The following is a 25195-nucleotide window of genomic DNA, read 5'->3' on the forward strand; positions in this document are numbered from 1 at the left end:
TTGACTTTTCCATGCTATCAATTCCAGCGTTGACTTGCTTTCCCATGTCAATCTGTATGCGGTCCGTTCTTGCGTTAATTGCTTTTAGTTCTTTCATCACCGCAGCACTGCTGCAACACTCGATGTCATTTTTGTTGCTGTTTCTGGAGGTTCGCCCTTTTTTGTCTTGATCCCCCATAATTTTGTCCAAAATTAGGCACTTCACGCCACAGAGCGAAGGTGTAAACTTTATAATCCCAATAAGGGTCAGTTTTAACCGATAAATCACGGGTACAACAGCTTGTAGCTAAGAATACAAGTCTGTCTACTGTCTCTGGTTTAAGAGAAGCTCTGTGGCATAAAACTATGTTCCCACAATTTGCTAAATGGAAATGCAATATGTAAAATGGCAATGCATTTCTTTATTTAAATTTACGTTTTCCCATATATATGTGCAATGTTTAGTTAATTGATTAAATTAAAATAAAAATTTTATTATATAATTTGCATTTGCCATTTCCTACACTAGTTTTAATATGTAAATTGAAAACATATTTTATTTTTTATAAGTTGTAAAATTAAAATAAAATTGTATTATCCAAATTGATTACCGGTAGGTTTAACATGTCCAAGCAAAAACTGTAGCAAAATAATAATTCAAATGCAATTTTTCCTAAATACATTTAAACTTATGGGTAGGACACTTGAGATTGCATTTTCATTGTGCTACCATGAGATAATTGTAGCAAAATGCAGTGTGAATTTCAAAATGCAGTCTGAGCCAAAAGTGCATAATGTAATTAAAGTCAATGTGGATTTGAAAATGCATTCTGAGCCAATTCGGTTGTTAAGTGATGAAGTAAGAAGTGATGTTTCCAGGGTCCAAGCCTCAACTTGCTTCACTTGAGAATACGACCTCAGCAGCTGTTTATGAGCACTGTTTATTCATATTAATCATTTAAGCTAAATGCTTTCAATCACAAAATGCTTTCACCACAACGAACAGCAAACACATTAATACATGACATGAATACAGTAAGAGCTTTGTTGTGCAGCATAACAGCGTCCTTCATTATCACATATATGTGATTGACAGCTCCAAACAAAATAAAGGGAGCTTCTTTGATCGCTCTCTGTAGTTAAATCACAATTTCAATAACAGATTTGTTTCATGCTACTAAGAGAAAAAACGTGAAGTTGATCGTTTAGTCACTGGCTTGATTCACTGATGCATAAGCAGTATTAAACGATTTAGAAAGAAAGTCTGTGTGAACTTGAATAATTAGCTTCACATCAGAAATCACTGATCACAGATCAGGCATTAATTAACACTGTTACTCACTGTTTGTGGCAGTGCTTTCGAATCCATATCATAAAAGTCTGTTTGTAACGCCTGTGCTGACATTGCGACTGAATTATATGTAAATATTTGGGCGGGCAAAGCAGAGAAAGGTGAGGTAACCTTTCCCCTTATGACGACATAAGGGGAAGATTTCAGATCGGCCCGGTTGAGCTCTCGTTTTCTCAAAGGCAGAGCAGGACACCCAGGGCTTGGTTTACACCTATCGAAATTTCTATCCACTGGAGGACCATAAACAGGCTAGGGAAACTCATATTAATGCTATAAAACCTCATAAAGTAAAATTTCCATGCCATGTGACCTTTAATAGTAAGCATCATCATTTTGAAATCCACTCTAAATCTAAATCTGACCAGGAGCCAGTGCAGAGATTCCAACACTGGAGTAATATGACTGCCAATCCTAGTCACAGTTAAGTTAATTTTATACATATTGCAATTTATTAAGTGTAGATTTAGAAGCTCCGGTTAAAAGAGCGTTACAATAGTCCAACCGTGAGATGACAAAGGAATTTATCAGCATTTCCGTGACTAAAATGTAACATAGGACGTAATCTTGCAATATATCTGAGGTGGAAAAAAGAGGTTTTAACACTGCTCTGGACAAAAGAATCAAAAGACATAGTTGCATCAAAGATAACTCCAAGGTTCCTCACTTGACTCTGCATTTCCAAGACAGAGCCATCAAGAGTCAGGGACCGACAACCAGCTTTAGAAATTTGATAACAGGAACCAATGTGCATAGCTTCAGTATTACCACCGTTCAAATACAAACAATTATTATCCATCCATATTTTAATCTCAGATATGCAGTCAGACAAATAAGCTTCGTCAAGGCACACATGTGGTTTTGAATGTATATAAATCTGCATGTCGTCTTCATACAAATGGTAATGAAGGCCAAGCGATCTCAAAAGGTGGCCTAATTATGTGAAAAAGAATGCGTTTTTTAAACAAAACATGAACACATGTTAGACTGCATCCCATAAACACAATCAAGTCTAGAATATAAAAACAGTGAACCCGTGAAATAAATACTAACATTCTCATTAAATTGATCAAAAGTGACATTAAAGAAATATACAGTATACAAAATAGAAAATATTTCTATTTTAAATGAATCAAAGAATTGAAAGTTCAAAAGAAGGGAATACAGCCTAGATCATTGGTTGAAATAATTGAATTGCTAAAACGAAATAATGCAAAATAAAAAAAAACAAATAAAGCTAGACATAAGTAATAAAACTAATAAAAATGCAAAAAAAATAAATAAATTATATATATATATATATATATATATATATATATATATATATATATTAAAATGGAAAATATAAAAATAAAAGATAATTCAAAATATGAATTAATACTATAGCAGTCTGTAAATAATATTAAAATAACTCTGGTATAGAGTTACATACCCCATTGTTGAAATTCTGCAGCAATATTTAACAGCAGATGAGAACCCACTGGCAGATTCAGCATGGAGCGGTACTTGAGCGATCCACCGGATGGTGGCTATGGCTGGGTCGTGGTGACCTCGGCCTTCTTCATCATGGGCCTGACCACTGCTGTTATTAAAAACTACGGCCTGTTTTTCCTTGAAATCCAAAGTCACTACAATGTCCTTACCAGTACTACCTCATGGGTGACCTCAACCACTATTGCTATGTTTCATTTGGGAGGTGAGGAATACTTTTATGTACTATCGTTTTCCATTTAGTTATCAAAAGAAATTGTATGAATACTCTCAGAACAGGTATAACAAATTGTCTGAAACTGACATTTAATGATGACTCCAGACCTGCATAGAGAGACTTGTTTTTCTTATCTGTTTAGCTCCTTTTGCCAGTGCTCTCAGTATGCACCTGTCCCAGCGCGCTGTTATCATGGTCGGAGGGCTTCTGGCTGCCTCAGGAATGATTATCGCCTCTTTGGGCCTCAGTCTGCTTTGGATGTATCTGTCTATGGGTGTACTACAAGGTAACTTTTAAATAATTATGCAATTCAGAATTGCAGCACACAATGCTTTTTTCATTCATACAAGTGAAGGAAAATCTTATGCTGTGTTGAAAGCAGCAAGCCATCATGGAGTTATATTAATTTATGTTATGTTTATGATAATAAGTAAATAATATAAAATACATTATATATTATGTTGTTCTTTAATACATTGTTTTACAACATGTAGTTTTGGCTTTTAATTTTTTTATTTAAAGCATCACTATCACTAACCTTTTCTGTGTTCAAAATTTGCTAATTACATATAAGTATTGATTGACATGAATAGACATAGACATAAACTTGCAGAAGTAGCTTCGGTTAGAGTGTTCTTCCGCGGGATGCGTGCAGTTCGGTTTATTAACCACTAGTGTGCCAAAATATACATAGTGTGTATGAGGTTCTGACTAGGCCACCGAACTCGACACCTCTAGACAAGGTTCCAAAATTGACTGAGGATGACCCTAGGGGGTTATTGAAAAACCCTCCTGGGCCACAGGAAGAAACTCAAGAACTGACTCTTGATAGCCCTTGGTTCTGATGACCTGCCCTCTGGGGCTGGACCCGACACTGGATCGAGCTCTGGGGTTGGATTGGCTTGGATAACTCTCAGGAATGATGTGAACGGACTTGAAGCAAGGCTTACTGCAGCAACCTTAGTGGAGTTTGAACTGACTTGACAGATGTAAAAAAAAAAAAATGACCATAATTCAGGAGAATTTGGTATGAACTTGACTAGATCAAGGATAGCTGCACCAAATCTCAAAAAGATTATTTTAATATGTTGGATTATTTATTTATTCCAAAGAATTTACCTTTTTTTTTTTCAAAGAATTTCATACTTTTATTCAGCAGGGGTACTTTAAATTAATCAAATGTGACAGTAAAGGCATCTATAATGTAACAAAAGATTCTATTTCAAATAATTACTGTTCTTTTATATTCTTAGAACAATCCAGAAAACTAAATGTACTGTGATTTCCACAAAAAAAAAAAAGAGAAAAAAAAAAGGTTGGTTTCATCACTGATAAAAATAAGAAATGTTTTTAGGTACCCAATCAGCATATTAGCATGATTTCGGAAGGATCATGTGACACTGAAGACTAGAGAAATGATGCTGAAAATTAAGCTCTGCAATCACAGGAATTAATTACATTTGAAATATATTCAAATATAAAACCACTAATTTTTGTAAAACAAATTACACACATATATATATATAATAAATAACAACAGTGATACAGTTCAAAATATTACAATTATATATATATATATATATATATGTATATATATATATGTATATATATATATATATATATATATATATATATATACAGTACAGACCAAAAGTTTGGAAACATTACTATTTTTAATGTTTTTGAAAGAAGTTTCTCATGCTCATCAAGCCTGCATTTATTTGATCAAAAATACAGAATTTTTTTTAATATTGTGATATATTATTACAATTTAAAATAATTGTTTTTAAATTTATTATACTTAAAATTATCATTTATTTCTGTGATGCAAAGCTGAATTTTTAGGATCATTATCACATGATCCTTTAGAAATCATTCTAATATGATGATTCATTATCAAAGTTGGAAACAGTTCTGCTGCTTAATGTTTTTTCAGAACATGTGATACTTTTTTATGATACTTTTTTTAAAGTAAAAAAAAAAAAAAAAAAAGCTATGTTTTTAAAATATAAATATTTTGTAATAACAATATACACTACTGGACAGTACATTGGGGTCAGTAATTTTTTTTTCTTCTTTTTAAAAAAAAATAAAATCAATACTTTTATTCAGCAAGGATGTGTTAAATTGATAAAAAGTGACAGTAAAGAAAATATATTATTAGAATATATATTATTAGATTTTTCAAAAACATTTGAAATATATTCAAATATAAAACCACTAATTTTTGTAAAACAAATTACACACATATATATATATAATAAATAACAACAGTGATACAGTTCAAAATATTACAATTATATATATATATATATATATATATATATGTATATATATATATGTATATATATATATATATATATATATATATATATATACAGTACAGACCAAAAGTTTGGAAACATTACTATTTTTAATGTTTTTGAAAGAAGTTTCTCATGCTCATCAAGCCTGCATTTATTTGATCAAAAATACAGAATTTTTTTTAATATTGTGATATATTATTACAATTTAAAATAATTGTTTTTAAATTTATTATACTTAAAATTATCATTTATTTCTGTGATGCAAAGCTGAATTTTTAGGATCATTATCACATGATCCTTTAGAAATCATTCTAATATGATGATTCATTATCAAAGTTGGAAACAGTTCTGCTGCTTAATGTTTTTTCAGAACATGTGATACTTTTTTATGATACTTTTTTTAAAGTAAAAAAAAAAAAAAAAAAAGCTATGTTTTTAAAATATAAATATTTTGTAATAACAATATACACTACTGGACAGTACATTGGGGTCAGTAATTTTTTTTTCTTCTTTTTAAAAAAAAATAAAATCAATACTTTTATTCAGCAAGGATGTGTTAAATTGATAAAAAGTGACAGTAAAGAAAATATATTATTAGAATATATATTATTAGATTTTTTATTTTTTTTTAATAAATGCAGTTCTTTTTAACCTTTTATTTCTTTAAATATATTAGACAGCAGAACTGTTTCAACATTCATAATAAATCAGAATATTAGAATGATTTCTAAATGATCATGTGATAGACTGGATGTTACATGTGACACTGAAGACTGGAGTAATGATGCTGAAAATTCAGCTTTGCATCACAGGAATAAATTATTTTTTTAAAGTAGATTCAAATAGAAAACTATTATTTTAAGTTGTAATAATATTTCACAATATTACAGTTTTTTCTGTATTTTTGATCAAATAAATGCAGGCTTGATGAGCAGAAGAAACTTCTTTCAAAAACATAAAAAATAGTAATGTTTCCAAACCTTTGGTCTGTACTGTATATATATATATATATATATATATATATATATATATATATATATAATTGTAATAATTTGAACTGTATCACTGTTATTATTTATTTGTTTATTTTTATTTAATGTTTTTATCAAATATATGCACCTTTGGTGAGTATAAGAGATATTCCAAAAAAAAAAAATACTTCCGAACTCATTGTTTTTTTTTTTATGATTTAGGACTTGGCATCTCATTTTCTTGGATACAAGCTAACAGCATGGTCAGCCATTATTTCAAACGCTGGCGTCCCATTGCCTATGCTATTGCTAGTTCTGGAGAGTGCGTCTTTGCCATGGGATTCAGCCCATTTTTCCAGTGGCTTATCAACAGCTATTCTTGGCAGGGGGCTTTACTCATCATTGGTGGTCTTCAGCTGAATCTGTGTGTGTGTGGTTCTCTGATGAAATCCCTCCCAGCTGCACAAACCTCTACCCAAGACAACTCGGTGCTGGACACAAAAGAGGAAAGCAGGACATCAAAAAAAGGCACTTTCCAGTGCTCTCTCATTCAGAGGCCTGAGCTGCTGCTATATATCATGTTTGCCATCTTGGCTGCAGCAGGTTTCTTCATCCCACCTCTGTTTCTGGTGCCCTATGCCAATAGTTTGGGCATGGAGCAGTACTGGGCGGCCTCGGCTCTGTCAGTGCTGGCATTAGCAGACCTGCTGGGCAGACTGGCATGTGGTTGGGTGGCTAACCTACGGCTCGTGAGAAACCTGAAGCTGCTGTCCATGGTGGTCACTGTGCTGGGGGTGGTGCTACTACTGCTTCCCATCGCACAGAGCTACTGGAGTATCCTGGTCTTTTCGTCACTCTATGGCTTCCTGTTCGGCTGTGTGGTGGCCATCCATGTGACAAGTATCGTGGATATTGTTGGACTGGAGGGCTTTGATAGAGCTCTAGGGCTTTTCATGCTGTTCCGGAGCTCTGGAGGATTTGTGGGCCCACCTGCTGCAGGTCAGTGCATGCCTTTAACTTCAGGCATATCAGACTAAAGGTGCTTTCACACCAAGAGCGCTAGCTATAAAGATAACTATAACAATAACTATATTAATGTCCACACCAATGAATGATAGTAGTATGTTTATAAGCACATGCTGCCGTTTTAGAGGGGTCACAACATGAGAAACAAAATTTCCCTTGATCGTTTGACACAGAAGAGGTCTTTGTATGCTTAATACATCCTGCAAGTTTCATAACTTAAAATGTCCTCATCATCAATAAAAAAAAAAGCATTTATGTAACAACCCTTAGAAAACTTGTTTTTGATCAGAGGGACAAGGTGAAATCCCCTGGGCACAATCGTTTGCATATGACTGCCTCCAGAGCAAGAAAACAACGCCTATTTTTGCAACATTGCATCGTTGTCACGCACACAGGTGTGACACGATGTCATGCAGATGATGTGCCATTCCTGGCTGTGGAAAAACAACACTGCCGAAGGACCCAGACGTCAGGAAAAAATGGAATCAGTTTATTTTTAGCGAACATCCCAGTCAAGTCAGTGCTAATTCACACTTGTTTTCAGTATATTTCACTGTTTTGAGGACAAATCTCAGTAAAATGCTGGCTTTGCCAAAATACCTTTCTCAAAGTGAATAAATCATGCCAGAATTTCACTTTTAGTTTTTAGTGAGCTAACCCTAAATAATTCAACCAGCATTTATTTATTTACTAAATGTGTAAAAAATTATGTATTGTGTTAATGTATTGTGTAGCATCAGTATGACAATGGAAAGCCAAAGTTTAAATACATTTAGATATTGTCAGGGTTCTGCACTGTCACTTTGTTTCATGTTTTTGTTTCTTGTGTCTAGTGTCAGCACATGGCCTTGTTAGTTATTTTCTCAGTCATGTGCTCCATTAGCCCCTCCTCCTTGTTTCCTCTTTACCACACCCTCTTGTTAGCCTAGTTGGTCTAATTGTGCTCGCCTGTCCCTCATGTATTTTCCTCCCCATTTATAGAGCACCTTACCCTTTTGTGTTTGCTGGTCCGTAGTCGTTTTCACCCCCTCTGTCACTGTCTTGGTCTCGGTTTGTGGATGTGGCTGAATATGTGTCCATGTCTCCCGGCCTGGTTGGTCTTGTACTCTTGTTTAGTCTAGTCCTTGTAGGTTCTTGTCTTGGTCCTTGTTTTAGTAATTTGTTTGTTTTTTGCTTTTTATTTGTAATATTTTATTAATATGGTTTTGTTGTTCAGAGTTGGTTAAATTGTTAATTTATTTTGTTACTTAACCTTTTTATCAGTTCATTGGTTTATATTTTTCCTTGTCTTGAGTTTATTTTGTGTTTTGGTGGAGCTTTGTCCTGTCTAGTCTTGTGTTTGAGTTCCTGTCATGTCCACCCCTCTGTTGCCAAAGTATTCTGTCACTTGTTTCCTGAGGCCTTCCCTAGCTGTTCCGGTTTATTGTGTTCCTGTTGTCGTATCTCGTGCACTTCACCTCCCTCTTGTATCAGTCTTTTGTCAAACCCTTGTTATATAACTCACTGCAATTGGGTCCTCCTTCCTAGATCCCATATATATATATTAGTGAGGAAATATCATGATGCATGGCAAAATTGAACAGAAGTCCTCATTAAAATTAGTCATTGTGATAGCAAATAGTTATACGTCTACTAGTGTCATATTTGTAAAATACGTAGGCTATATAAATACTGTAAAAATAACATAAATTGGTCTAAAATTATCCTTTTTAAGATTTCTATAAATTAATATTATTTAAATAGTAGTCGCCTTCGTATGTTCATCACTTTACTGTTACATGCTTTGATTTTTATACAACTTCAGCTTTTGTATTATATGTAACTTTTTGCCCTTTGAAAAACTTTTGGTAAAAATGTGAGTTATATGTATGTCGAAGTCAGTTTGAACATTTTGCTGCATACTCTTTTAGACCCGAAAACTATTTTACAGTTGAATTTAGTTAAATAGTACATTCTCCTTTTTTTCTTTCTACTGCACCATGATGAGCCAGGCCAAGCAGGTGATTATGTGCAAATGTAGGTGTGCAAGTTGACAGAGATTCTCTTATCTTCATGAAGAATCTAATGTTGCGTAACTTAGCTTAACATTTTTTTGCAGCTTTTAACAACCATTTATTATGAGATGTTAAATATTACAAAATGTAGATTTCTCGTGATATGACCTCTTTAAGATTTATTTTGAGCCATTATAAACTGCTAAACTAAGTATGGTTCAATTTATAATGATGGTGGGTCAGTAGGGAGGAAACGGACAGCGCTAACAGCAGTATTTGTCTTTATCCCAAAGGCTCTCTGTCACCTGTCTCATGTTCTTTTTGTGTATCTGTGTCACAGGCTGGCTGGTGGACTGGACTCGGGACTTCAGTGTTAGTTTCTACTTGTCTGGCCTCTGCCTTGTCCTGGCTGGGGTCTTCGTGGTGCTTGTTGACAGGCTGGTAGAGAAGAAAAATCACAAACTACCAGATTCATGTGCTGAGAATATATAGAGATCATCCGATACTGAAAGTGGAGAGTGCAGATGTTTAAAAGCCATTGAAGATTTTAAATATGAATTTCATTTTACTTTTGTTATGTGAACTTTTATTTAAAGCTATATTATTATTATTAATGTTTTTACTTTTTTTAAAAAGTAACATGTATTTTATGATCTCAGCCTCTCACCCTATAACTTCCAGAGAGAGAGATATTAGTTTAAGACTGTGGCATCGGTCACGTTTCAAGCCAGTAATACAGGTAGTTCCCAAAAAATGACAAGAAATGCTATTAGAGCCTGTTTCTGCCCTTAGAAATAATTAAAGAAGCACTGAGTGCAGATGCAGCTTATTATTTCCTCACAGTACAAGCATTCATATATGACTAGCCTACTTCACAGTATCTGAAAGCAATATAAATAGTCAGATTTTTATGTTGATGTGCATGGCAATTACTACAAATGACATGTGCATAGAAGCTACATACAAGTAAAGTGGCATCTGCAAACAAGTTATATCCTTTTCATAGTCTCAGGGTCATTTTTAAAGTTTTATTAAAAAATATTGCAAACTTCTTTCTTTGAAGTGTTAAAGGTGGATTGGTTTATGTCACTATTTAAAGTATTGTTTTTCATTCTCTTATGCCACATTTTTCTCTGTGTGTTTTCCTGTCTACTCTGTATATGTTGTGTAAGTTGTGTGTACACAAACTGAGCTTTGGAATCACAAAGATGCCCTAGAAATTAAGAAATCTGCTTATATGGACAAAGTTGACAAATACGTTTTACAAAGAATTTGTCATCTTTAAACGTACAGTATGGGATTTTTGGCCACCAGGGGTCACTCAATCAAAAAAATAACATAAGACGTACTTTGATGACGTCGGGAAAGAGCGTGGGCTCATGGGAGTTGTTTTCAATGCAACACGCGCTCTGTCGCTCCCCACATTTTGCACTCATTCTAACTTAGTATTTTGACAATCACATCTTTTCGAACGGAGAGATATGAATTATCAGACCCCTATCAAATCAATATTCCATCTAGCTAGTAGTAATATATGTTAAAAAACACGGTCGCCTTTCGTTAATAATTATAATTATGTTTATACTATGATATCGAACAAGATAGTGAACTGCATTTGAAGCTACTTTATCCAGCTAGATATAGAACACATGTAGATTTACATTATACTCTACATGAGAGCTAGTCCGTCTGCGTTTTACACAAGACATCATCGTTTCACAAAATATACGGATAGATACAGTTAGCTGAATGGATGCATACCTGTTTATTAGAATGCAAGCGAGTTCGGGATCTCTCTGTAGTTTCAGCTTGTCACGAAGCTCTCTTTATCTTGGAAATGCAGCTCCAATATTTACCCGTGTCTTGTTGTTTCTCTTGTCCCAAAACCTTCTCGGGTCATTTATTTCACCCGTACGTTTGCGCTTCACAGAACGTGCAGGCAAAGCATAACCATGATCCATAACTAAGTTATTGATTGAGGTATAAATACGAATATAAACAATATAAATATAAAATATAATAGTCTCGATCAAGGCTAACTACTACTTTTTCTTTTTCGTCTCTTCTTTGCTTCTGTTCACCTTTGTATTTGGTGTTCCGCAGGAAGTTAGATAAACTAGAGGGGTCAAAGATTATATCATGCCATAGACGGGCGACAAAACGGAAATAAAGAAACGTGCCGTGTCTTCTAATTAAACTATAATTCACTCCGAATTTGAAAGTTTGTGGAAACTGTTGGGATAATGTAAGTACACAACTAAAAAAATATATATAACATAGATATAGTGATTTCTGCTATTTTTAAAGCAGAAAAATTACATATTGTGCCTTTAACCTCAAAATAACACCCAGCCAACCAAGTACACCCGGCTGCAGCCTGCAGATCGGGGCGGGGCTGCACCTGGGGCGGGGTTGCACGTGCAGCCCCGCCCCACACCTACTCTGATTGGTTCAATCGTCTTTCATTGACTTACATGATAGGAAATGTGTGCGTAGTTAGTGTAGGACGGAGAACGCTGTTTAAAAAGCTAAAAACGCTGTACAGTTTTACAAAACCTTTCCTATAATGCAGTTTTTTATTGTTAACTTGACTCACTATGTCTGATTTATTGAATCAAGAGATGTTAGCTGCTGCAAGTTTACTCTTCTTGACCAGATTAATTAACAAATTAATAATTGGGACATTCTAAAAGCACGCTTAACGTGAAAGTACGTGGCTTTATGCATTAAAACAGTGTTTTAAAAAGACCAAACTCAGTAAACAAATTATTAATAAAGCATTCTTTTCACAGACAAGCAGATATGAGCACAGAATACGAACGCAAAGCGTTTAATTTCCACCCATAACCTGCTTGTCTGTAAATAAAATGTGTTATTAAAAATCTTTACTGAGTTTGGTCATTTTAAAACACGTTTTAATTTATTACACCACGTTACGCGTTTTCCTTTTAGTCTAATGGTTTTCTATGGGAGGAAAACGCTTAACACGTAATTAAACACATTGTATTCTTATTCTGGACTCATCTGCCTGTCAGTGAATAGAATGCTTTATTATTAATTTGTTTACTAAATAAAATGTGTTATTAAAAATGTTTACTGAGTTTGGTCTTTTAAAAACACTGTTTTAATGCATTAAGCCACATTAAACGTAGGCTACAATATCCCGAATCATTCCTGCTGATTGAAAAGAATCGGCTCAATGGTCACAAGATGGATATCGGAGAAGATACCAATTTAATATAAATAGATGATACTTTATAAAATATATCTCAATATTTGACAGTGGCTGAGACTGCACTAAGATAAGAGCACAATTATCATGAAATTGTGTTCGTTACTATAGCAACGGTTTACAGGTATGTCCTTTCAGAATCATCACTGGCCGATAGAAATAAAAGTTTATCGATTTCTTCACTTTCAAATAACGAGGAGCAGCATATTTTCCTGAAATAAAGTGGAGAAAAAGTCTATGTTTTGCAATGTAGTAAAGAAAATTAAAAGTTTCATAAAAATTGAATTGGCAGACACCTTAGAATATTGCAGTGTCATTTATCAACTGCATGACGGATAATTATATGTAACAATAATTGTCTTTTCATGCTATATAAATTAAAACAGTAATGATATACCCCTTTCATTTTCCTTTCTCATACTCTGATGATATGAAATAATAAAATTTTCTAAAATGATTTAATTCATAATTCCATTCTTCTATCTGAAGACCTAAACGTCTTACTGTGGATAATCAACCCATTTAATTTACTATATTCGTATGTTAGCCTAAAGATCAGCTTAATTTAACAAAACAATCATTTCAGGGACATGGCGAGTTACAGGCTAATGTTTTATTTTTCTTCTTTTGTGCATTATGAAGGCTTTGTAAAACTGTACAGCGTTTTTAGCTTTTTAAACAGCGTTCTCCGTCCTACACCAACTACGCACACATGTAAGTCTATGAAAGACGATCGAACCAATCAGAGTAGGTGTGGGGCGGGGCTGCACGTGCAACCCCGCCCCAGGTGCAGCCCCGCCCCGATCTGCAGGCTGCGGCCGGGTGCTTCTCCAGCCAACACCAATGATTTTGTGCACTGAACTAATCCTGAATTCCTGAATCCTGTTCAAATGTTCAGGTTTATGAAAAACACTATTGACTGTTTATATCATGTCTGAGGATATCATTACTTTCCTTATATCACCAGATTCTGTGTTTGTGATTTAATGTGCCATGAACGGTGGAATCCTGCTATGTAATTTAATGTAATGGTATTTTTGTGTTTTAGAACTTCCCTAAACAGTGAACACACATACCAAAGTTAATTAAAGTCTGTTTATGGTGTGTCTGAATTTGTGGTGATGACAAGACTTGCTGTGCCTTACCTGGAAGTGACAATCAGGAACTCTGTGGTATTTACTTTAATGTTCCCGTCACACTGAATTTAATTAGCAGTAGAATATCATATTTAGTTTAATCAGATCAGATTTTTTTCTGAATGGCAGTGTTTAAGAGGTTTTGTGAGTGGATATAAACGTAATTTGTTTACCCTTTAAGTTTTATTACATGCAAGAATTAAATTGTTGACAGCAGCATGTTTTTTATATGTTTAGGGTTTGTTTTAAGCTGAGGGTACCCAGAGATCATCTAGCTGCCCTATCACTAAATGGCTATGGCAAGCCTTTGTAACATTTAATCTATAAGCTGTACTAGTATCTTTTTTCATGTTACTAGTACTTATTTTTTAGACACTAGTATCTTTTCCATTAAGTACTAGTACTTATTCATTAACTACTAGTGATTATTATTTAGGTACTAGTGTCTTTTGTAAAGTTACTAGTACTTATTCTTTAGATACTAGTACTTAAAGGAGTCATGACCCACAGTTTTCACTTTTCCACGAGAATCAATGTATGTTATGATTGCCTAACGATTATACACTGGCCGGGAAGCCGATATTTAAAAGTGAAGCGTTTGTTTACCTCAGGGTTTGTAAAATAGCCCACGTGCACGCGCACTCAAATACGAGATTTTGATTTCTTCCTCGTCTTGACGTCAAGACGGGGCAGGATATACCATATATGGACACCGCAGCAGGAAGCTCGCCCTTCCCCTCTCCCCCCATATTCAGTCGAGAAAGAGTTGCTCTGTGGTTGACTGCCAGAATCAACATGTAAATGTGTTTTCTCTACCAAGAACGGACCTAGCTATCAGAGACCAGTGGATTAAATTCATTTTTAATGACGCGGTTCCTTCAACCCTTCCCACTGGCTTATCGTTACGTGTTTGTGCTAAACATTGTAGGCCGAAATCCTTCACAAATTTGGGGCAATATCAGGCGAAGTTGGCATCGTATCTCTGGAAAAGCGCCATTCCAACAAAATTCCCTGCAATTGAAACGGTAAGACTGTGTTTTTATTGCTCTACTGTGTGTAACAAACAGCATCTAACTGCTAATGCAGCTATTGTATGCTATTGCGCCTGTCACTAAACAAATAAACGAAAGATTGGAGGTGAAGTAATTATTTATGTTCCCTGTAAACGGACTGCAAAAACGGACTTTTGACTGCATTATAATGATTTCTTAATTCAGAATATGATCAAGATTGCGTAGGTTGATGTGTTTGGGGAATTTGCCAGTTAATTGTAACATTTAAAGCCCCTTAAATGAACAAAATGACTCGGAAAAAAGATCGAACAAGAGAGTCAGACACACTATCGTTCAATGAACGCGTCCAGGCACAACTCTGGTGGGAGTATTAGCTTCGAGGTATGGGGAATGGCTGCTAACGTACTTTGCACAAAACAAATGACTGAGAGCATCATGAATTCGGTTATTGTTTATTTATTGCCTAACGCTTACATGAGGCGCCGTCTAGTTTGTGTGTGTGCTCACGTCTTATATTTGTGTGTGTGTGCTGTGCTCACGTCTCATATGAGTAACTTTATGTGCGTGGATAGTTCATATACATGTATGTGTGACTAGTACTTAGTATATATGCAAGCGTGTTTCATATGTGTGCGTGAATGAAGTTTGATTTAAGCCCTAAACGGCACTGGCCGGGAAGCCGGTCGCGTTCATTCACAACTTGCGCCATGATGTCAGTTTGTAATGATATGCTAAAGCGTTACCTGCGGTGTCAACCCCCCCCCCCTCCTGCAACCAATCAACGCGCCCCTCATTTGCATTATTATAATGACCGTCCACGACAGCCAAAATATCGCATCAGATCTCGCGAGACAATAATGCCTTCAGAAATAAGGGTCTGAGGAGCTCTGTGCTTATTTTTTTTCCACTTTTCTTTTTTAGAAGGGCCTGAAAGACTATAATACAGCAGTAGATATCCAAGGTAATACGACGTTATGACTCCTTTAATCATTAGATGCCAGTACTTATTCCAATAGTGACTAGTATTTAATTAAACTATCCGTGTTAACAAAAATAAAACTAGTACTTATTTTTAGTTACTAGTAACTTTTTAGACCAGAGATATCCTGAACTTAATAGATACTAGTACTTTTTAAATTTGCATTTCTGCCCAGTATGGTAATTCTATGTTGAATATTAATGAGCCAGCAACATATAGGAGAGTGATTAAACAGGAAACAGAAACAAGGAGATGGGTGTACTTTTTTTTAGAAAACCAAATAGAAAAGAAACAATTATTTGTACACAAGCACATAGAAAACGTATTTTTGTCAGTTTTTTAACTGTAATTTTGTAAATATAGTAGCCTAATGTGTTTGTTGGTCTTTGAGTGACTTCTGCTGGCAGGATGGAGATACGACACCAATTGTATTAGCTGTTATTTTCCTATTTTTCCTCCAGTAAAAACAATAAATATCATACACGAACTGTATGTTAACTTTATTTATTTATTTAATTTTTCATATACAGTCATGCCCAAAAATATGATAAATATGGTCAAAGAAGGCTGTGAAAATTAATCTGCATTCTTAATCTTTTTGATCTTTTATTTAAAAATTCACAAAAATCTAACCTTTCATTGGATAATAAGAATTTAAAATGGGGCAAATATCATTATGAAATAAATGTTTTTCTCTAATACACATTGGCCACAATTAAGAACACCCCTAGAAATTCTTATGAGTAAAATAACTCTTAAGTATATTCCCAGTCATATTCACAATTCTGAGCACTCCAGCATGATTATAAACATGAAATTATCCAGCCATTGCTTCCTGTTTCACAGAAATATAAAGAAGAGGGAAAACAAAGCCCAAATGCACTTAATCATCCATCACAATGAGAAAAACCAAAGAATATAATTCTGATGTGCAGCAAAACATAATTGAGCTTCACAAATTAGAAAGTGACTTTAACAAATGAGCTAGAGCAGTGAAAATTCCCATTTCCAACATCAGGGCACTAATTAAGAATTTCCAATCAACAGAAAATATTACGAAACTGCCTGGAAGAGGACGTGTGTCTATATCGTCCTAATGCATGGTGAGAAAGAGAGTTTGAAGACTCTCCAAGGATCACAGCTGAAGAATTGCAGAAAATAGTTGAGTCTCGGGCTCAGAAAACCTTTAAAAAAATTGTCAAACAGCACCTATATCACCACATGTTGAAAGTGACAGTGAAAGTGACAGTGAAAGTGAAAGAGACGTGTCATTCAGCCAAGAATGGTGACCATACTCAGAATTCGTGCTCTGCATTTAACCCATCCAAAGTGCACACACACAGAGCAGTGAACACACACACCGTGAACACACACCCAGAGCAGTGGGCAGCCATTTATGCTGCGGCGCCCGGGGAGCAGTTGGGGGTTCGATGCCTTGCTCAAGGGCACATCAGTCGTGTTATTGCCGGCCCGAGATTTATGGGATTTCTGTTTAGGAGGGTTACAAGAAATATTCTCCTAGCTCATCCAAAAACAAACTAAAGCATATTCATTTATCAGACACGACTTCAAATGGGACTGGTTTCCATGGTCAGATGAAACTAAAAAATGAGCTGTTTAGCAGCAAACAGTCAAGATGGGTTTGGTGAACACAGAGATAAAAAGTAACCCATGTGTACAATGAAATATACTGCTGTATTTTTGATGTTGTGGGGCTATATTTCTGCTGGAGGTCCTGGACATCTTGTTTAAATACATGGCTTGGATTATATCAAATACCAACATATAAAAAATCAAAAAGTGACTGACTCTGTTAGAAATCTAATAATTACCATGTTTGGATCTTCAAAAACCGTACAATAATCCAAACACAAACCTCAAAAACAACACAAAAATGGGTCACTGGGCACAAAACCAAGCTTCTGCTATAGCCATTCCACTCCTCTGACCTGAATTCTATAGAAAAAGTTGTCCTTAATTGTGGCCAATGTGTATTAGAGAAAAACATTTATTTCATAATAATATTTCCCACCATTTTAAATTCTTATTATTCAATGAAAGGTTAGAATTTGGGGCATTTTTTTAAATAAAAGATCAAAAGGATTAACAATGCAGATTAATTTTCACAGCCTTCTTTGATCATATTTACCAAGGGTGTCCATATTTTGGGCATGACTGTAGCACTGGTGCTGCAGACACTGAATGTTTTTAGATTAATATTCGGTAAAGGACACACTGGTGCTGCAGACACTGTATTAATATTCTGTAAAGGACACACTGGTGCTGCAGACACTGAATGTTTTTACATTAATATTCTGTAAAGGACACACTGGTGCTGCAGACACTGTATTAATATTCTGTAAAGGACACACTGGTGCTGCAGACACTGAATGTTTTTACATTAATATTCTGTAAAGGACACACTGGTGCTGCAGGCACTGAATGTTTTTACATTAATATTCTGTAAAGGACACACTGGTGCTGCAGACACTGAATGTTTTTAAATTAATATTCTGTAAAGGACACACTGGTGCTGCAGACACTAAATGTTTTTACATTAATATTCTGTAAAGGACACACTGGTGCTGCAGACACTGAATGTTTTTACATTAATATTCTGTAAAGGACACACTGGTGCTGCAGACACTGAATGTTTTTACATTAATATTCTGTAAAGGACACACTGGTGCTGCAGACACTGAATGTTTTTAAATTAATATTCTGTAAAGGACACACTGGTGCTGCAGACACTGTATTAATATTCTGTAAAGGACACACTGGTGCTGCAGACACTGAATGTTTTTACATTAATATTCTGTAAAGGACACACTGGTGCTGCAGACACTATTAATATTCTGTAAAGGACACACTGGTGCTGCAGACACTGAATGTTTTCAGATTAATATTCTGTAAAGGACACACTGGTGCTGCAGACACTGAATGTTTTTAGATTAATATTCTGTAAAGGGCACACTGGTGCTGCAGACACTGAATGTTTTTACATGAATATTCTGTAAAGGACACACTGGTGCTGCAGACACTGAATGTTTTTACATTAATATTCTGTAAAGGACACACTGGTGCTGCAGACACTGGATGTTTTTAGATTAATATTCTGTAAAGGGCACACTGGTGCTGAAGACACTGAATGTTTTTAGATTAATATTCTGTAAAGGACACACTGGTGCTGCAGACACTGAATGTTTTTAGATTAATATTCTGTAAAGGACACACTGGTGCTGCAGACACTGGATGTTTTTAGATTAATATTCTGTAAAGGACACACTGGTGCTGCAGACACTGAATGTTTTTACATTAATATTCTGTAAAGGACACACTGGTGCTGCAGACACTGTATTAATATTCTGTAAAGGACACACTGGTGCTGCAGACACTGAATGTTTTTAGATTAAAATTCTGTAAAGGACACACTGGTGCAGCAGACACTGAATGTTTTTACATTAATATTCTGTAAAGGACACACTGGTGCTGCAGACACTGAATGTTTTTAGATTAAAATTCTGTAAAGGACACACTGGTGCTGCAGACACTGTATTAATATTCTGTAAAGGACACACTGGTGCAGCAGACACTGAATGTTTTTACATTAATATTCTGTAAAGGACACACTGGTGCTGCAGACACTGAATGTTTTTAGATTAATATTCTGTAAAGGACACACTGGTGCTGCAGACACTGAATGTTTTTAGATTAATATTCTGTAAAGGACACACTGGTGCTGCAGACACTGAATGTTTTTACATTAATATTCTGTAAAGGACACACTGGTGCTGCAGACACTGGATGTTTTTAGATTAATATTCTGTAAAGGACACACTGGTGCTGCAGACACTGAATGTTTTTACATTAATATTCTGTAAAGGACACACTGGTGCTGCAGACACTGAATGTTTTTACATTAATATTCTGTAAAGGACACACTGGTGCTGCAGACACTGAATGTTTTTACATGAATATTCTGTAAAGGACACACTGGTGCTGCAGACACTGAATGTTTTTACATTAATATTCTGTAAAGGACACACTGGTGCTGCAGACACTGGATGTTTTTAGATTAATATTCTGTAAAGGGCACACTGGTGCTGAAGACACTGAATGTTTTTAGATTAAGATTCTGTAAAGGACACACTGGTGCTGCAGACACTGAATGTTTTTAGATTAATATTCTGTAAAGGACACACTGGTGCTGCAGACACTGAATGTTTTTAGATTAATATTCTGTAAAGGACACACTGGTGCTGCAGACACTGGATGTTTTTAGATTAATATTCTGTAAAGGACACACTGGTGCTGCAGACACTGAATGTTTTTACATTAATATTCTGTAAAGGACACACTGGTGCTGCAGACACTGAATGTTTTTACATTAATATTCTGTAAAGGACACACTGGTGCTGCAGACACTGAATGTTTTTACATGAATATTCTGTAAAGGACACACTGGTGCTGCAGACACTTAATGTTTTTACATTAATATTCTGTAAAGGACACACTGGTGCTGCAGACACTGGATGTTTTTAGATTAATATTCTGTAAAGGGCACACTGGTGCTGAAGACACTGAATGTTTTTAGATTAATATCCTGTAAAGGACACACTGGTGCTGCAGACACTGAATGTTTTTAGATTAATATTCTGTAAAGGACACACTGGTGCTGCAGACACTGGATGTTTTTACATTAATATTCTGTAAAGGACACACTGGTGCTGCAGACACTGAATGTTTTTACATTAATATTCTGTAAAGGACACACTGGTGCTGCAGACACTGTATTAATATTCTGTAAAGGACACACTGGTGCTGCAGACACTGAATGTTTTTAGATTAAAATTCTGTAAAGGACACACTGGTGCAGCAGACACTGAATGTTTTTACATTAATATTCTGTAAAGGACACACTGGTGCTGCAGACACTGAATGTTTTTACATTAATATTCTGTAAAGGACACACTGGTGCTGCAGACACTGAATGTTTTTAGATTAATATTCTGTAAAGGACACACTGGTGCTGCAGACACTGGATGTTTTTAGATTAATATTCTGTAAAGGACACACTGGTGCTGCAGACACTGAATGTTTTTAGATTAATATTCTGTAAAGGACACGCTGGTGCTGCAGACACTGTATTAATATTCTGTAAAGGACACACTGGTGCTGCAGACACTGTATTAATATTCTGTAAAGGACACACTGGTGCTGCAGACACTGTATTAATATTCTGTAAAGGACACACTGGTGCTGCAGACACTGAATGTTTTTATTTTAATATTCTGTAAAGGACACACTGGTGCTGCAGACACTGTATTAATATTCTGTAAAGGACACACTGGTGCTGCAGACACTGTATTAATATTCTGCAAAGGACACACTGGTGCTGCAGACACTGCATGTTTTTAGATTAATATTCTGTAAAGGACACACTGGTGCTGCAGACACTGAATGTTTTTAGATTAATATTCTGTAAAGGACACACTGGTGCTGCAGACACTGGATGTTTTTAGATTAATATTCTGTAAAGGACACACTGGTGCTGCAGACACTAAATGTTTTTAGATTAATATTCTGTAAAGGACACACTGGTGCTGCAGACACTGAATGTTTTTAGATTAATATTCTGTAAAGGACACACTGGTGCTGCAGACACTGAATGTTTTTACATTAATATTCTGTAAAGGACACACTGGTGCTGCAGACACTGAATGTTTTTATATTAATATTCTGTAAAGGACACACTGGTGCTGCAGACACTGTATTAATATTCTGTAAAGGACACACTGGTGCTGCAGACACTGAATGTTTTTACATTTATATTCTGTAAAGGACACACTGGTGCTGCAGACACTGAATGTTTTTAGATTAATATTCTGTAAAGGACACGCTGGTGCTGCAGACACTGAATGTTTTTAGATTAATATTCTGTAAAGGACACACTGGTGCTGCAGACACTGAATGTTTTTAGATTAATATTCTGTAAAGGACACACTGGTGCTGCAGGCACTGTATTAATATTCTGTAAAGGACACACTTGTGCTGCAGACACTGAATGTTTTTACATTAATATTCTGTAAAGGACACACTGGTGCTGCAGACACTGTATTAATATTCTGTAAAGGACACACTGGTGCTGCAGACACTGTATTAATATTCTGTAAAGGACACACTGGTGCTGCAGACACTGAATGTTTTTAGATTAATATTCTGTAAAGGACACACTGGTGCTGCAGACACTGAATGTTTTTAGATTAATATTCTGTAAAGGACACACTGGTGCTGCAGACACTGAATGTTTTTAGATTAATATTCTGTAAAGGACACGCTGGTGCTGCAGACACTGTATTAATATTCTGTAAAGGACACACTGGTGCTGCAGACACTGTATTAATATTCTGTAAAGGACACACTGGTGCTGCAGACACTGTATTAATATTCTGTAAAGAACACACTGGTGCTGCAGACACTGAATGTTTTTATATTAATATTCTGTAAAGGACAAACTGGTGCTGCAGACACTGTATTAATATTCTGTAAAGGACACACTGGTGCTGCAGACACTGTATTAATATTCTGTAAAGGACACACTGGTGCTGCAGACACTGAATGTTTTTAGATTAATATTCTGTAAAGGACACACTGGTGCTGCAGACACTGAATGTTTTTAGATTAATATTCTGTAAAGGACACACTGGTGCTGCAGACATTGAATGTTTTTAGATTAATATTCTGTAAAGGACACACTGGTGCTGCAGACACTGTATTAATATTCTGTAAAGGGCACACTGGTGCTGAAGACACTGAATGTTTTTAGATTAATATTCTGTAAAGGACACACTGGTGCTGCAGACACTGAATGTTTTTAGATTAATATTCTGTAAAGGACACACTGGTGCTGCAGACATTGAATGTTTTTAGAATAATATTCTGTAAAGGACACACTGGTGCTGCAGACACTGAATGTTTTTAGATTAATATTCTGTAAAGGACACACTGGTGCTGCAGACACTGAATGTTTTTAGATTAATATTCTGTAAAGGACACACTGGTGCTGCAGACACTGAATGTTTTTAGATTAATATTCTGTAAAGGACACACTGGTGTGCAGAAATTGAATGTTTTTAGATTAATATTCTGTAAAGGACACACTGGTGCTGCAGAAATTGAATGTTTTTAGATTAATATTCTGTAAAGGACACACTGGTGCTGCAGACACTGAATGTTTTTAGATTAATATTCTGTAAAGGACACACTGGTGCTGCAGACATTGAATGTTTTTAGATTAATATTCTGTAAAGGACACACTGGTGCTGCAGACACTGAATGTTTTTAGATTAATATTCTGTAAAGGACACACTGGTGCTGCAGACACTGAATGTTTTTACATTAATATTCTGTAAAGGACACACTGGTGCTGCAGACACTGAATGTTTTTACATTAATATTCTGTAAAGGACACACTGGTGCTGCAGACACTGTATTAATATTCTGTAAAGGACACGCTGGTGCTGCAGACACTGTATTAATATTCTGTAAAGGACACACTGGTGCTGCAGACACTGAATGTTTTTAGATTAATATTCTGTAAAGGACACACTGGTGCTGCAGACACTGTATTAATATTCTGTAAAGGACACACTGGTGCTGCAGACACTGTATTAATATTCTGTAAAGGACACGCTGGTGCTGCAGACACTGTATTAATATTCTGTAAAGGACACGCTGGTGCTGCAGACACTGAATGTTTTTAGATTAATATTCTGTAAAGGACACACTGGTGCTGCAGATACTGAATGTTTTTAGATTAATATTCTGTAAAGGACACGCTGGTGCTGCAGACATTGAATGTTTTTATATTAATATTCTGTAAAGGACACACTGGTGCTGCAGACACTGAATGTTTTTAGATTAATATGCTGTAAAGGACACACTGGTGCTGCAGACACTGAATGTTTTTAGATTAATATTCTGTAAAGGACACGCTGGTGCTGCAGACAATGAATGTTTTTAGATTAATATTCTGTAAAGGACACACTGGTGCTGCAGACACTGAATGTTTTTACATTAATATTCTGTAAAGGACACACTGGTGCTGCAGACACTGGATGTTTTTAGATTAATATTCTGTAAAGGACACACTGGTGCTGCAGACACTGTATTAATATTCTGTAAAGGACACACTGGTGCTGCAAACACTGTATTAATATTCTGTAAAGGACACACTGGTGCTGCAAACACTGTATTAAAATTCTGTAAAGGACACACTGGTGCTGCAGACACTGAATGTTTTTACATTAATATTCTGTAAAGGACACACTGGTGCTGCAGACACTGAATGTTTTAAGATTAATATTCTGTAAAGGACACACTGGTGCTGCAGGCACTGTATTAATATTCTGTAAAGGACACACTGGTGCTGCAGACACTGAATGTTTTTACATTAATATTCTGTAAAGGACACACTGGTGCTGCAGACACTGTATTAATATTCTGTAAAGGACACACTGGTGCTGCAGTCACTGTATTAATATTCTGTAAAGGACACACTGGTGCTGCAGACACTGAATGTTTTTACATTAATATTCTGTAAAGGACACACTGGTGCTGCAGACACTGTATTAATATTCTGTAAAGGACACACTGGTGCTGCAGACACTGAATGTTTTTACATTAATGTTCTGTAAAGGACACACTGGTGCTGCAGACACTGAATGTTTTTACATTAATATTCTGTAAAGGACACACTGGTGCTGCAGACACTGAATGTTTTTAGATTAATATTCTGTAAAGGACACGCTGGTGCTGCAGACACTGTATTAATATTCTGTAAAGGACACACTGGTGCTGCAGACACTGTATTAATATTCTGTAAAGGACACACTGGTGCTGCAGACACTGTATTAATATTCTGTAAAGGACACACTGGTGCTGCAGACACTGAATGTTTTTATTTTAATATTCTGTAAAGGACACACTGGTGCTGCAGACACTGTATTAATATTCTGTAAAGGACACACTGGTGCTGCAGACACTGTATTAATATTCTGCAAAGGACACACTGGTGCTGCAGACACTGCATGTTTTTAGATTAATATTCTGTAAAGGACACACTGGTGCTGCAGACACTGGATGTTTTTAGATTAATATTCTGTAAAGGACACACTGGTGCTGCAGACACTGAATGTTTTTAGATTAATATTCTGTAAAGGACACACTGGTGCTGCAGACACTGAATGTTTTTAGATTAATATTCTGTAAAGGACACACTGGTGCTGCAGACACTGAATGTTTTTACATTAATATTCTGTAAAGGACACACTGGTGCTGCAGACACTGAATGTTTTTATATTAATATTCTGTAAAGGACACACTGGTGCTGCAGACACTGTATTAATATTCTGTAAAGGACACACTGGTGCTGCAGACACTGAATGTTTTTACATTAATATTCTGTAAAGGACACACTGGTGCTGCAGACACTGGATGTTTTT

At 35.6% G+C, this 25195-nt stretch overlaps 1 protein-coding gene across 1 annotated transcript; it reads left to right on the plus strand.

The window, feature by feature from the left end:
* The first annotated feature begins 2695 nt into the window (after positions 1-2695).
* On the plus strand, positions 2696-9864 carry zgc:114041 (uncharacterized protein LOC574425 homolog). Its single transcript, XM_059541576.1, has 4 exons — positions 2696-3023; positions 3178-3321; positions 6535-7311; positions 9673-9864. The coding sequence occupies exons 1-4, from the start codon at positions 2822-2824 to the stop codon at positions 9822-9824; spliced, it is 1275 nt and encodes a 424-aa protein (XP_059397559.1). The 5' UTR covers positions 2696-2821; the 3' UTR covers positions 9825-9864.
* Positions 9865-25195: the final 15331 nt, after the last annotated feature.

The sequence above is a fragment of the Carassius carassius genome, chromosome 4, assembly GCF_963082965.1.
Source record: "Carassius carassius chromosome 4, fCarCar2.1, whole genome shotgun sequence".
NCBI lineage: Eukaryota > Metazoa > Chordata > Actinopteri > Cypriniformes > Cyprinidae > Carassius > Carassius carassius.

Excerpts from the sequence above, each read along its gene's own strand:
- zgc:114041 (XM_059541576.1), top strand. The coding sequence starts at position 2,822 with ATGGAGCGGTACTTGAGCGATCCACCGGATGGTGGCTATGGCTGGGTC. Across the intron at positions 3,024-3,177 it reads TGCTATGTTTCATTTGGGAG|CTCCTTTTGCCAGTGCTCTC; the intron begins GTGAGGAATACT and ends TTATCTGTTTAG. Across the intron at positions 7,312-9,672 it reads TGTGGGCCCACCTGCTGCAG|GCTGGCTGGTGGACTGGACT; the intron begins GTCAGTGCATGC and ends TCTGTGTCACAG.